The sequence below is a fragment of the Engraulis encrasicolus genome, chromosome 23 (assembly GCF_034702125.1).
Source record: "Engraulis encrasicolus isolate BLACKSEA-1 chromosome 23, IST_EnEncr_1.0, whole genome shotgun sequence".
In the NCBI taxonomy this organism is placed as follows: domain Eukaryota; kingdom Metazoa; phylum Chordata; class Actinopteri; order Clupeiformes; family Engraulidae; genus Engraulis; species Engraulis encrasicolus.
Window position 1 is genome coordinate 2,342,663 of NC_085879.1, and position 14,838 is coordinate 2,357,500.

At 43.3% G+C, this 14,838-nt stretch overlaps 2 protein-coding genes across 3 annotated transcripts in view; both read left to right on the forward strand.

Annotated features, from left to right (window-relative positions):
• The first annotated feature begins 310 nt into the window (after positions 1-310).
• Positions 311-2,765, forward strand: LOC134439864 (uncharacterized). Its single transcript, XM_063189768.1, has 3 exons — positions 311-518; positions 1,028-1,217; positions 1,870-2,765. The coding sequence occupies exons 2-3, from the start codon at positions 1,079-1,081 to the stop codon at positions 2,535-2,537; spliced, it is 807 nt and encodes a 268-aa protein (XP_063045838.1). The 5' UTR covers positions 311-518; positions 1,028-1,078; the 3' UTR covers positions 2,538-2,765.
• A 663-nt stretch (positions 2,766-3,428) lies between these two features.
• The window catches only part of LOC134439580 (sodium/hydrogen exchanger 2-like), a 16,082-nt gene continuing 4,672 nt past the window's right edge, over positions 3,429-14,838 (forward strand). For both annotated transcript variants that reach the window (XM_063189481.1, XM_063189482.1), the window contains exons 1-10: positions 3,429-3,488; positions 3,804-3,904; positions 4,382-5,061; positions 6,023-6,193; positions 6,411-6,706; positions 7,223-7,473; positions 7,983-8,200; positions 10,037-10,233; positions 11,290-11,376; positions 13,460-13,530. In XM_063189481.1, coding sequence (XP_063045551.1) covers positions 4,800-5,061; positions 6,023-6,193; positions 6,411-6,706; positions 7,223-7,473; positions 7,983-8,200; positions 10,037-10,233; positions 11,290-11,376; positions 13,460-13,530 — 1,553 coding nt within the window. In that variant the 5' untranslated portion in view covers positions 3,429-3,488; positions 3,804-3,904; positions 4,382-4,799. The remainder of the gene's footprint in view (positions 3,489-3,803; positions 3,905-4,381; positions 5,062-6,022; positions 6,194-6,410; positions 6,707-7,222; positions 7,474-7,982; positions 8,201-10,036; positions 10,234-11,289; positions 11,377-13,459; positions 13,531-14,838) is intronic.

The window sequence follows — 14,838 nt, forward strand, 5'->3', positions numbered from 1 at the left end:
AGAGGGCTCTCATTACCAATGGACAGCAGTGTGTAAATGTAACCCTTTCAGTCACTTTTCATCGTTCAGTTAGCTTCAGATATGAAGACTGACAAGATAAGTTCAACATGTTTTGATTTAACTGCAGCTTCACAAGCACATCAAAAGTCAGCTATGCAACCAGCTCATTTCTAACCATATACAGTAATACGTTTGTAGGTCATTGGCCAGATTTCTGCTTCTCCATTACCATTACCATTTCAGTCCTTAATCTTTTCCCAAAGGCCAACCATGCAATACTAAGGGTTAAAAGTACCACCACAGATGAAGAACTTTCGTTTAAGCTGAAAGGCCTCTCAGGTTTGACTGTGCACACTTCCCGTTTTCAGAATGAGGAAAGGAGATTGATTCTGATGTTGAGTTCCCTTTCCTCCTACACTCTGTGAAGGCAGCCATCAAGGAAGAATAAAGTCAACTTGGAGCAGACCACCACGATGTGATATTCATCTTGGTACCTTTCACAGGCTTACTGACAAAAGGTAAGATTTTATCCTGGTTAGTCAAGATTGTTAATTTCTGAAGAAGTTAAGACTATTTGTGACTGTAATTAGCCTACTATATTGACAGCATTCTCACCCAAATTAACCCATTGATGCGTAAAGCCCCTGCGAAAAAGGCTGCTGAAAGCCCTTTTTAAGTTGCCCTTAGCCTATAAAAACCTAAATATCTCAGCCTCTGAAGCACATAGAAACATGCAATAAGTTGCATTGAAATGCTAAGACCCTCATCTTGCATTAGAATGTATTCATCCATCTTTAACATACCAGGTTTTGTAATAAAATTGTCAAAAATCTCATGAGCCTGAATGCTGCGTTATGCAGCTCCAGGCACAAGGGCCAATGTTGTGCAATACAACATCCAGCATCAATGGGCTAAAAAAGGTTTGCAAATGTGGATACATGACTGCAAAATGTGGTGTAGAGCCATGCCAATGCTGCAACATCACAGTGAAAATATTTTTCTGTAAAGCACATCTTGTCTAACACAGTTTAGACCATCTCACCTTTCACGACGTCACTTTGTTGGATTGAGAGTGCAAATGCTAGCGGAGGGGTTCTTGACATTGCTGTCTTACAAAGACACCACAGCCAACAGAGAGGATGCACATCCAAACAGGTCTTCTGCCTTCTGTGGACAAACAGAGGGACAACGTAAGGATGCTGCACAAGCACAAAGAGGTAAAAGGCAAAACGGGATTCATAAATGTGTAATTCATTTTTATTTTCCATGCTTAGAGGTGACATGAATATACTGAACACAGTATGTACAGTAGCCTCTTACTGCAGATGGGGTCGCCGGCGGGCCTATTCACTATTTGCTGAAAATACTCAACTACATCATAACAACATTGCTATGACAGTGCAGAGAGCCTTGAGTAACAGATTAAGACATAAACATTACAATTTTGGTGACAGTAAGGTTATAACATAGGTGCTGCGCTATGGGGTTAATTTCCTTGGTTGAAAATATTGACTCGTCTCCGCTGTTTCTCAGAACACTACCGATAGCCTATATACACGAGTTAGCACATGTTTTAGTGTGAAAGGCCTATGAAGGTTGTCACACACACACACACACACACACACACACACACACACACACACACACACACACACACACACACACACACACACACACACACACACACACCAATGCCCGCACGCACAGAACAGAGAGAGCAAAGGATGTTAGTAACTCAGTCAATGAGGTTTTTTAAAAAATTGGCTTGATATTGATTTAATACCTGATTTAAATCTGAATGTGAATAGTATGAAGATTGTTTTGTGATTTGAAGAATTTGCACGTCTTATTTCTTGTTTCTCTGTAAAGCTCTGGAAGTAAAAGACGAAGTAGAGGAGGAGGATTCAGTGCCAAGTCATGTCCATGGTGAAGATGAGGCTTCAAACATCCCATCACCTTTGACCCCCATCTCCAGCCCTGTGCTGTGCCCCATACCTACCCCTCAGGTACCGCCACAGCTATCTGACCTCTACACTCAGTTCTCATCCAGTCTGGCCCCGAGGCGGGAAAACAGGAGCGAGCAAGATGCTTACGGTGAGACTAACAACGGTGCCTCGGCAACTCCCCCGCTGGAGCTAACGGAGCAAGGGATGGAGGTGGTTGCCCCTGACAACGGTTACCTGGTGATGGACAGCAGCATCACCCTCCCGGATGGAGAGCCGTTGACCAACTCCATGCTGAACGGCTACCTGGAGAGCAAGCTGACGGACTTGTACACTTGCTACCTCCAGGAGAGACTTGGGCTGCCGGGAACATCTCCCAGGCTGAGCCTCCTGGCTCCACTGATGCCTCCGGCGTATGTAGTTCAGCGGCTGAGCCACCAGGTGGCGTTGGAGCAGGGGCTGGAGGTGGAGGAGGCTCGGAGCATGGTGCTGGGCTACATGCACAACCAGGCAGGAGAGAGTTGGGCGCTCAGCTCACATTTCAGCTCTCCGGACCTGCGGATCTCACAGCCTGAGGAAAAGAGACCCATGTGAGAGTCACATAGGCCTACTGTATGTTTAACCTCCTCAGGTTAAATTGCAAAGACAGATGGCAAAAGCTGGAATTACCCCTTTCTTTCTGTTACAACAATCATTTCATCTTGTTCCTCATTTCTGCCCCCATGTGCACTTTCAGTTAGGTTGCATGCAACAGAAACTTTGTTGGTAGTTGGTCAACTTTGACATGAAAAACGTGTTTCAAATGTTACAAAAGTTTGTTAATGACTTTTTTCACAATTGACAGTGTGTTTGCTTAAGTGTTGTTGATAATAAAATGTCAACAAAATTGAGAAATTGAGTTGAACTTATTTTTATATGTTTATGCTACATTAAAAAGGTCAATCTATTAAGGTCAATTCTTCGGAGTTTTTACACACCGTCATATCAATTGTAGATCACATTTTGTATAAATTAAGAGGATAAGATGAAATAGCCTATAGCCTATTTCATGGTAGTTACACATTAGTCCAGATTAGTTAGGCCTACATTTGTCACAGGTAGGCAGACCAAATACCAAAAAACAAATACCATGATGCAGGCGATGGAAATCTCAAATTATGATGAACTTGTCTTCTGTAGGCCTAAGCTCTCTAACATTTCGGTAGCATTTTATTCCAACAAGGGGCGCGCGTCCATTTAACATCTCCCTCATAACGCTAAGACTCTTGGGAGATGTAGTTATTTGCGTGCCACAACAACCGTGGTAACAAGAATTGTGTATTTTAGTTGTGTAAACCTTCAAAAAGTGGGGTTAAAGTTTTTAGTCCTCTTCCACAAAATACGTGTGTTAAAAGGTTTTCTATATAATAAACACCAGCGCGTTCTGAGGGACATGTAAAATCAAACGGCCATGCGAGCACAACATCCTTCTGCGACGTTGGATTGGACCAACTTTGGCGATCCACACACACGGGCAGACGGCAGTGCACTTTTGACAACACCGCGGTAAGCTAAAGCAGTAGGGGGGACAAGGTTGTCATTTTATGTTGATCGTTTTTTTTAATTTACACATATGTTTTGTCTAATTGTCATGAATTCATAAAGTGTAACATTTTATTAAAATAGGGTTGGAAGTGGTTGGAAAATGCAACTGCTTTTGCTCCGTTGTTGCCATGTTATGGCCTATACATTTTACTGTCAATGCTAGCTAGCTAGGATATAGTAATATTGCGCTAAATGAATAACTTTTGTGTCACTAGTTCACGAACAATACGGTTTAAGTTTCACCACAACAACAGTAGCATTTGTTATGTATTTCAGAACTATCTCGGTTTATTTTTCTGGACCCGTATGTGGCTTTACTCGCTGGTTTGCTAATAGGCCTAGTCTTGTCTTGAGAAGAGGACAAACATCGCCATGGGGTAAGTTGCAGAGATAACAGATATTATCTGATGTGTATGTTCTGCACTAGCCTATGCTTTTCAGTGAATTTAGCATGTTATAGTGTCTGTATTGGTTAACACTTTGTACAAATTGTGTAGGATTTTAGTTGCCCAGTGTTTCATTGACGAATCTCTCTTGAAGTTACAATACTAAGTTTAGAGCAATGAACTAATGCATGTTTTACCCCCATCCCAATAAGGCCTTTATGTGGGTCATGTTTCTTTCTTTCTTTTTTTTTTTAATTGTTGATGATTAGTTTATTGTTTGTCCCTATTTCAGAATTTTGTTCACTGAATAGGCTAGCTCCTGTAGCTTTTCTCACGTGAAAATCTCAGCCTATCACCCTTTGGCCATGCAATGAAATAGCCTACAGTAGGTAGCCTAGGTCTTTATCATGGCAATGGACGTGGTTAGCCATACTAACACCTCTCTATTCTCCTGCCTCTATTCCCCAGAGCACCGTGCGCCTCTTTGTTGTCGTGTGCGCCAATGAATAGAGTGCCGGGAGAGCCTCTCTGCCAGCTCAGGGATTCCTGAGCATGTTGTGGAGGCCGCTAGCCCTTTGCCTCTCTCCTGTCCAAACTCCGCTGTCCGTGCTGTCCACAGAGCTGGGTGGAAAACGTCAAGCTGAGCTTGAATAGCACAGTGTATCTCCGTCTGTGTTGGTGTGTGTGTGATTATGTGTGTGTGTCTTTAACCTCTGCTCCCCAGCCTTTTAGTTTTGCTTTGTCTTTCTGTCCCACATTGTCTGTTTCTGCCTCTTTTCGTGTCCGTCTCTCTCTGTCTCTATCTCTGTGTCTGTCATTTCTTTCTTTTTTTCTTTCTATCTCTGCTCTCGCGCTTTGCTGTGTCCACCCCATCGCCCTGGATGCTATGTGGAGCACCAAGGTGCTCCGGGGACTCAGGCACCCCTCTGTGCTCCTCCTCCTCATTCCCTTCCTGGCAGTAGGACCAGCAGGGACACTGCCGTCCCCCTCCCCCTCCAACTTCTCCTCCTCCGAGGAGGGCGACAGCAATGTCCACGCTTCCGACAAGCACCCCGAGACCTTCCAGGTGTTCACTGTTGACTATAGCCACGTGCAGGTGCCCTTTGAGATCGCACTGTGGATCATGCTGGCCTCCTTGGCCAAATTAGGTGAGTGCAGTTCCGTATCTCTACACAGTAAATTCTGCAGTGCTCATTTAACACTTAGAGAGTTCATTTGAGTCCATTGGGACTTAAATGAACTCTGTAAGTGTTGAATTAACACCACAACATTTACTGTGTACTGTGTGTCTCTACTATCTCTACTGATCCACGTTATTCCGTTTGTCGCAGTTTCAGTATCATAAAGGTAATAGACATAGAAACTTAAATGTATCAATTCCATTAGCAATTGAGGACATATAGTAATAATAATAACAATAATAACAATAATAATAATAATAATACAAATAATAATAGTAATGTATTATCTCTTTGTATAATAATAATAATAATACATCAATTTGTATAGCGCTTTTCTAAATACCCAAAGACGCTTTACAGAACATATAACATAAAACAGAAACATGAACAGACATTCAAAGACATACAGAGACTAAAACACAACGGCAATGGAAAGTTCTTTTTTTGTCCATAAATCATGACGGTATGGAGCGTTCACGTTAGTGGAGAAATATAGAAGCCCACGATGGGGGCGGCGATGAAAAGGCCATGGCGGGATACGAGAATCCAGAACCTCCCGTCTTGGGGGGCGAGCTCAGCTGAAGGAGCCAGCCGAACAAGCCGGTGAAGTTCTATGGACGAAGGAGCCGCGGAGACGCCGGCAAAGGGGGGGCATCCTAGCTCGGCATGTCAACAACGACAACAAGCAAGACGCGGGCATGGACGCCGCGAGGACGCCGAGGATGGACGAAGAAGGCAGTGCAGGTTGTGGTAGTAGGAGAAGTCTGCAGCCAGGAAATGGCACATGGTGTAGAATGGTTGGAGAAACCAGCAGCCACGCTGGATCAGTCCGTATGTTGTTGAATGTGTCACTGTCTACTGTTGAAAGTTGCTTTGGATAAAATTGTTTGCTAAATATAATTGTAAGGTAATGTCCTTCTCTCCTCAGCATTTCACTGGTCGAGCCGCCTGCCTGCCATCATGCCCGAGAGCTGCCTACTCATCATGGTGGGTCTCCTTGTTGGAGGGGCTATCTACGGCGTGCGCAACACTCCGCCCCCGACCCTGAGTGCCGACGTCTTCTTCCTGTTCCTGCTGCCGCCTATCATACTCGACGCAGGTTTATTCATCTGCTAGCATTTACTTATCTCACAGTTTTCTATGATCTACTGGGGCCCTATTAACATCTGAAGCAATAGTGTGTGAAATAAATCAACCCATTCGTTCATTCATTCATTCATTCATTCATTCATTTATTCATTCATTCATTCATTCGTTCATTCATTCATTCATTCATTCATTCATTTATTCATGCACGCACCCATTCTTTCATTCAGGTTACTTCCTGCCAGGCCGGGTGTTCTTCGAGAACCTGGGCACAATCATGCTGTACGCCATGCCCGGCACGCTGTGGAACACACTGGGCATCGGCTTCTCGCTGTACGGCCTGTGTCTGGTGGTGCCGGGCGAGGCTCTGAAGGAGCTGTCGCTCTTCCACTGCCTGCAGTTCGGCAGCCTGATCTCGGCCGTGGACCCCGTGGCCGTGCTGTCCGTCTTCGAGGAGATGCACGTCAACGAGCAGCTGCACATCCTGGTGTTTGGGGAGTCGCTGCTCAACGACGCCACTGCTTTGGTGAGAGGACGTATTACATTTTCGAAAAGTTACAGTTATTTGCTCCCCTAGAATTCTTTTTCATGGCTATATATGGCTAAATAAAAAATGGTTTAATTCAAATTATTTGTACTATCAATTATGAGACAAAAGTTTCTCTGACTGAGGTAGTCCAAATTAAAATGTCTATTATTTAGGACATGTCCCTTATGGACATATTGACTACCTTGAAGAAAGCCTCATGCCACTTTGTGCAGGCTTTGTTTTTAATATACCTATGTAGAACTTGTCCTAAACAATAAAGACATTGTCATTCGGACTACCTTAGTCAGCGAAACGTTAATCTCTTTTTGAAACAATCCCAAGAAACCAACAAATCATTGGATCAAGAGCACATCATAATCTAAAAAGCTATTTTACTCTATAATACTAAGTATTTAATTTCATATGTGTGACTGCTCACACCTGGCCTGTCTCTCTCTCCATGCCTCACTCTCCTCCTCCTCCTCCTCTCTTGCCTCTCGTCTCTCGTGGCAGGTGTTGTACCGGCTGTTTGAGTCGTTCCTGCGCATGCCCACGCTGACGGGCTTTGACGTGCTGCTAGGGGCATTTGAGGTGCTGGCGGTGGGCACGGGCGGGGTGCTGGTGGGCATCTTCTTCGGCCTGGTGGCGGCGCTGGTGACGCGCTTCACGGCCCGCGCCCAGGTCATCGCCCCGCTCTTCGTCTTCCTCTTCAGCTACCTCTGCTACCTCACCTCCGAGATGCTGCACATCTCCGGCTTCTTTGCGTGAGTTTGATGTGGAGGCGAAGGCCATGGCTGCCTTGGCCTCATTGTGGATGTTTAACATGTCACAGCAAAATAACGAGGATGGTTACATTTACATTACACTTAGCTGACGCTTCTGTCCAATGGAATTTTTGGCTATTACAGGGTATTAGTTACGGCTAGGTGCCTTGCTCAAGGGGACTTAAACTTTGAATGTAGGGACACAACTATGTCCCACTGGTAAAAGATAGGATTCAAACCTGATCACAGAGGGTCAAGGTCTCTGGAATTAAATGGTATCTGAAATGGCGTAACTTACTTTCCAAGATGATGAGAAAGTGTTGTTTGAGAGTTCCAAAACACTAAAAGAACAAAATATAATCCTGGCTGTGGTTTCACTTGATGAATCTTTGGTACAGGTCAATAGTTTTTTCTTATTTTAACTTCAGCATCACGTCACAGAAGTAAGCAGCTGGGTTTCCAGTCTCTTAGTTGTATTCTGTGTTCTGTTTTCTGGCCTGCATACACAGTATCATGACGTGTGCGGTGAGCATGAAGCAGTACGTGGAGGCCAACATCTCGGAGAAGTCGCACACCACCATCAAGTACTTCCTGAAGATGTGGAGCAGCGTGAGCGAGACGCTCATCTTCATCTTCCTGGGCGTCTCCACCATCCAGGACGAGCACATGTGGAACTGGCCCTTCGTCACCTGCACCCTGCTCCTCTGCCTCCTGTGGCGTGCCATGGGTGAGTCTTGGAAAGTTAATGTCAAACTAGGCGACGTTATTTCACTCATGCAGGACGGGCTTATGTGGAACTTGCCTTGCCTTCCATTACTTGCACACTCCCCCTCTTCCTCACCTGCTGCATTGCGTGTGAGGTACACACTAGTGCTACATTAGTGTTATAATACTTTGTATTACAGTCATGGAGGACGAGCACATGTGAAACTTGCCCTTCGTCACATGCACCCTCTTCCTCTGCCTACTCTGGTGAGCCGTGGGTAAGTCGGTCACAGGCCATTGGCATTTAATGTGTCACATTGTCATACAATATGACACGATGAGGTGAGGTGAGGTAAGATATGTAAGAGATAACGGCCGACAAGGTGACCGGCTAGATGAAGTTCATGCCGAGCCGGAGGCTGAGAACTCGGCATTCGCAGCACAGAGACAGAGTTACTGTACCTTCGCCAAGACAAGCCTCGAAGGCCTTTATCTGGCTTATCTCCCATTTGGGAAGGGTATTTTAAATCCATTACTGTCTGTAAACTTGTAGGAATAATGCCAACTGCACCAGAATCTATCTAGCAAGTTAGACACTTCTCTGTCAGATGCGTTTAAGTTGGACACACATAGAATCTTCGGTTGGCTGACGGTGTGATTATTTAATTCTCGGAACATCATACACATGATTCCTACAACGTTATCCCTTACATACTGTAGGCCAGGGATGTCAAACTCAGGCCCGGGGGGCAAATTTGGCCCGCTGAGCCATTTTATTCGGCCTGCGAGATCATTTCAAATGTGCATTACAGTTGGCCCACATACACCATTAATGTACAGCGTAACACAACTTGAACATGAAATTTGCTGTATCACAGGATGTGCAGACACATTTGAACTGACAAATATGATGGGAAAGAGTGTATGTGAAATTTAACTATGAGTATGAAGTGCATGCATGCACAATTTTAGTCCATTTAAAAAAAATAATTGTTGAGTTCGGCCCTCAGTCAATTTTAGTTTGACAATCCTGCTGTAGGCATTCCAAATGAAGATTCTACGTGCGTTCAACTTAGACGCTTGACCGGTTCAACGAAATACATGGTCAACCCATCAGCCAATCAGAAAAGAGAATTTCGTTTTGAAGGGAGGTAATAAGAGAGGAGGTGAATATAGACTGTCTCGACTGCCCCTGCTGCCTGTGGGTGGAAAAACACACTTGCAAACTGTGTGGACTTCCTTACATGCAGACTCTTGGGAGTCGTGACAAGCCGGATTGTCTTAAAAACCAACAGACGTTTATGTACACTGAATTCTCGTTTGTATTGACTGCATGAGGAGATGGTGTCGATTCTCAAACACGCGCCTGCTTATAGAAGCAGCTCTATAGCATGAGAATGGCCTAGTCTGCCTTTAAAACATGTCCATCTGGCTTTGCTACATTCAGAAATAGAAAAAACACCATCTGACTGAAATGGAGAGTATTTTTCACCCAAGCAGATAGAAAAAAAGTTTCAGGGACTCTCCTGGGTTTTGAAATCTGTAGACAGCTGCACGCATTCTGACTGCATTACATGAAGGGAAAAAAGTTGCCACCGTGATTGTTTCACTTCCACTCTGGTCCTCATTCTAGTAGTCCAACATTATATTTAATACAGTATAACAACATAAATACTAAATAGTAATACCTATTATTAATTCTTTTTCAAAACAAAGTCAAAATGTCCTGTACAATATTTAAGAAAAATACTACTGCATTAAACAAAACTAAAATGTTAAGACGAAAATGACTTCACACTAAAATGAAAACACTTATCTTGTGTCTTTGTGTCGTTCCTCCATTTACTTGCTCCTTCAGGTGTTCTGATCCTGACGGCCTGCATCAACAGGGTGCGGCACAACCACGTAACATTCAGGGACCAGTTCATCATAGCCTACGGTGGCCTGCGGGGAGCAATCTGCTTTTCACTGGTGTTCCTCATGGATGACTTCCCTCTGAAGAAGCTCCTCATCACCACCACCATCACAGAGGTCCTCTTCACTGTCTTTGTGCAGGTGAGACACTCTCCTGTTAACCCACTGTAATCTTTTTGTCACCAAAATGGTTATTATCAAGTCTCAATCGGTTACGACTCTGCATTCTCATAGCGATGTTGTTTAGAGTGTTTTTGGCAAAGAGTATAGGACCGTCGACGGGCACATCAAGGCTTATCTACAGTCTGGCTGAGAAGTGCGTCTAGTACACACATAGAAAAGAGGACACTAGAGATTTCCGTAGTCCCGCAACAGCAAAAAACTAATTCCACTGATTCCGTAGAACACAATATGTGTCTTGACTGTGAAGATTGTCATTCATCCAGGTCGTCTTGTTAAAGGAGCTGTTGACTACTGGGCTTCTTTTTGAAGCTTGAAGTTGTTGCCCATAACTAAACTCCTCTGACCAACACGTTTTTTTGGCTCTCTTTAGAAGTGCTCTCTTTAGAAGTGATTAAAGCACACTGAAAAATATAACTCTTAAGCAGATGGAAAGTCGCTTTCTTTCATGTCATATTTGTTCAAGTGACATTTCATCTGGACTACAATTTGTCCTTTTTCCGGCCCACAAAACTCAGCTAGACTGAGGCGGTATTCATAGAGAAGAGACCGCTGTATCTTCATGCAGCATCTCCAAATCATATTAGGTCATGTAATCTGATTGTGTATTGGCCAGTCTTCACAGGACTGCATGTGTGCGTGTATGTGTCTGTGTGAAAGAGATAGTGTGTGAGTTTGTTTTGGAAGTCGGAGAGGGTGTGTCTCACTCAGTAATGCAATTCCCTACTTGTATGCTTGTAATTACATCTGCTAGCCTGTGTGAGTGATAGTGTTGGTGTGTGTTGAAGGTGCATCTTTCTAATCTGATTGTCCAATTGAGTGCGTGTGTGTGTGCGTGCGTGTGTGCTTGCGTGCCTGTGCGAGCTTGTGCGTGGATGTTATGCATGTGTGTTATGCGTTTACTAGGGTTTATGTACAAACTGTCTGCGCATATTGGTCAGAATATTATTGTCAGACTGTTCAGAAGATATTGCAATGATAGTACTTTGAATGTGTGTGTGTGTGTGTATGTGTCAGGGCATGACCATTAAGCCTCTGGTGGAGCTGCTGGAGGTGAGCAAGAAGAGTGAGGAGTGCTCCCTGGGCTTGGAGATCCACTGCAGGGTGAGTCACCACGCCACACCCCCACACCCCATACGCTCCTCATACAGCACTACATACACTCTACAGTAGTGATGCCTAACCTTTTTTCTGCTTCCTGCTTGTTAGTCTAACAAGGGTCCTCGCGTTACTAGAGTGCTACAATGGCAGAGAGGAATAGCATCTTTAGCATGCTGCTATCCTGCTAAGTGGCTGTCGGCCAGACTCACCCGTCGTCGCACTCGAGCTAGAGATATCCTTCGGCACACCTGCTATCCATAGACACTGCTTGTAGTAGTCTAGGAGTCTATTTCCAACCATGTCCACGGTCTCCAGATTTTTAAGGTAAACAACAGGAGGGGTGGAAAACGCCCGGAGCACAACATTGATCTAGGTCTCTTTCTTCAAAAGCCGATGCCTCCTGCGTTGTTTTGCCTTCTCCTTGTCAGCAACAGTTCCAGTAATTTTGACTTAAAGAAACTTGTGCAGTGAGATGCCTTCAGTGAAGCTTGTACTTCTTGCAACTTGTACCATTTGGACCACCACGAACACAATATTTTCCACCGTGCTTTGATTTACTAGCCATAGACGCCGCCATTGACTACTATAACTTTGTGGGTTCGGAGTTGGACTGTGTCAACCTTATGACGTCACGCATAAGACAATAAATTCGCACTACTGGACAAAATATTGCTCATTTTGAGCACGTTTTAACATGACTTCCCGGATAAATTATTACACACACAATATCTTGTTTTAATCACAAAGCTTGGAACTTTTGCAATATGCAGCACAAACTGTAAAATTCCAACAATTAATATTCGTTTCATTTCTTCTTTAAAGACCCTCCTTACTTGTGCCCGAGATTAGCCACACCGCCCCCAATCCAAACTTCTACTCATATATACCGTATTGGTCCAAATATAAGACGTGTTTTTTGTTATAAAAATAGTATTCTAAAAAGGGGGGTCGTCTTATTTCCACGCGCTAGACAAAAAAAAAAAAAAATCTTCACAGCAATGCCACAAAACTCAATAATGGATAAGTTAAAGGGGTATGCCACTATTTTGGGGCTTAATACAGTTAAAATCGTTGGCAAGGGTTTATAAAGTTGGTAAAGTGTCTTATTTTTCATGTAAGCCGTTGTCTTGCTTTAAAGCAGGGATGTCAAACTCAGGTCCGGGGGCCAAATTTGGCCCGCGGAGCCATTTTATTTCATTTATTTCAAATGTGTATTGCCGTTGTCCCACACACCATTAATGTATAGTGTAACACTAATTTTGTTGTGTCACAGGATGTGCAGACACATTTTAACTAACAAAGATGATGGCAAATAATGTATGTGAATGTATGTGCACTATTTTAGTCCATTTAAAGTCCATTTATTAGTGTGCCTTTAAGACAAGTTAAAAGAGGGAGCATGTCGCTAAGCTAGTGAAAGTCAATGGATCCGTGTAGCATGCTACAATGCTACACGGATCCATTGACTTTAACTTTGTTTATCTTCTCCATTTAACTATTAACCTTGTTTATCTTCTCCAGACCAAATTTTGTTTTGGCCTAATTATAATGTTCACAAGCAGATTTTTGGTCGCAACCTCAACACAGAGACAAAAGTCCGTGGACACCATGCAATTTCTGGCGTACCCCAATAGGAACTTTTTAGAATTCCATATCTTGCAAAAACATACTTCAGAAGTAACTTTCTCATTTGCTGTCAGGCTATTGAATGCGAGAAAGCCCCCGAAAAGTCGCTCTGTGGTGCTTAACAACAGGGAAACCTTTTTGTTTTCTCTCTGGTTGGAGGGATGGCACAAGACTAATGGCCCCAAGGAAACAACCAGCCGGAGTGATATTGATTTGCACTCATGGTTGAAATTGCAAACAAGTGCTCAAGCTCCTCTGCATGACTTCCTTTCAGTTCTCTGATTCGTTGACTGTACTTTATGGGTGATCAGAGCAGTTTACACCGTACCTGACTTTGTACAGTAGCTGGAGGAGTCAAATGACATCAAGCGAAGGCACTCTCCCCATATAGATGTTGGGATCGTCACGGCAGCTCGAAGTATACACAGACAGACATAAACATACACACTGTTTCCCACAGGTCCTTGACCACCTGATAGCTGGGATTGAGGAAGTGGTCGGATACTCTGGTCAACACCACTGGAAAGAAAAGTAAGAACTATATGAGAATTAACACCCTTTGCTGGGAACCTGCAACCAATACACGCACGCACGCACGCACGCACGCACGCACGCACGCACGCACGCACGCACACACACACACACACACACACACACACACACACACACACACACACACACACACACACACAGTTCCTCCCTGTGCTGCTATAACTTTTATGTTTCCAGTTTCATATCCTCATTTCCTCATTCATATCACAAAAAACCTTCACCTTAAACCGCCACTTGAATTGCATGTGGATCAAAATCGAATCAAACAGAGGATTGTCAGGAGATGGGAGTATAAGACAAACACATCTTCTTTGTGTAAATATCTGTTTTTATTGGATCCACATTTGCTGGGACAATGCCAAATTTATGTTTCCTGAGGTCCTCCTTTGACTAAAAAAGCATTCCATTAAATTGTTGTACGTATATGGGTTGCTATGATATCTAAGAACACGGTGTTCCATGGAGACATGAGTTAACGCTGTAGTGGTAGCATAGTTGTGTTTGTTGTGGCATTTAATGGTAGTGGTGCTAATAGTCTGATGACGGTAGTTACCTGGTCTGATAGCAGGGCTTTGACGTTTCAAAGTTCTAGTCGCAATTGGTCCTTTTGTCCACTAGAGGGAAGCACCTGCAAATTCAAACTGCAGGCAAACCACATCATCTAATCACTCAGGCTGAAAGTTAATAGATCATAGCATTTTTATATGATATATAAATGTAAATTTAAAAAATAATAATATTTTTCAGGAATATAATATTTTATGTTATAATATTTTATTTTTTATACAAGCTCAGTTTCTAGGTAACTTAACACTTTTAAGGGGCCTTTAATTACATTGTGCTTACTTATGTAAGTAAAGCTGTACTAAATGTGACTGTGTATTTTTGTGCAACTACATACCAAGGGTGTCTTGGGCCTTGGTTCAGCCCTTTGCCTCCGTGCAAGAATTCATCATTTTGGCAAAGTATTATAAAACCACTTAATTGTACATTATGGTAATTATCGTCAGTTTGGTAGATACAGAAAATATATGATGCACTGCAGTTGTACCTACATGTTATTACATCAGTTATTCCACTGTACCTAATGAGTAAGTACACTGTAATTAAATGCCTCTTAGAATACAGTGTTACTAGTTTTTATTTTTATTTTCTGTTAAATTAGTCCTCTGTAAGCCGGGCTTAATCTAGTATTCTGTAGAGTGAAATGTTCATATTATTATTATCACACAATCTTGTTTAGTCCTTCATATTCTTCATAGTGATGACGATGACTGAAAACGTGAA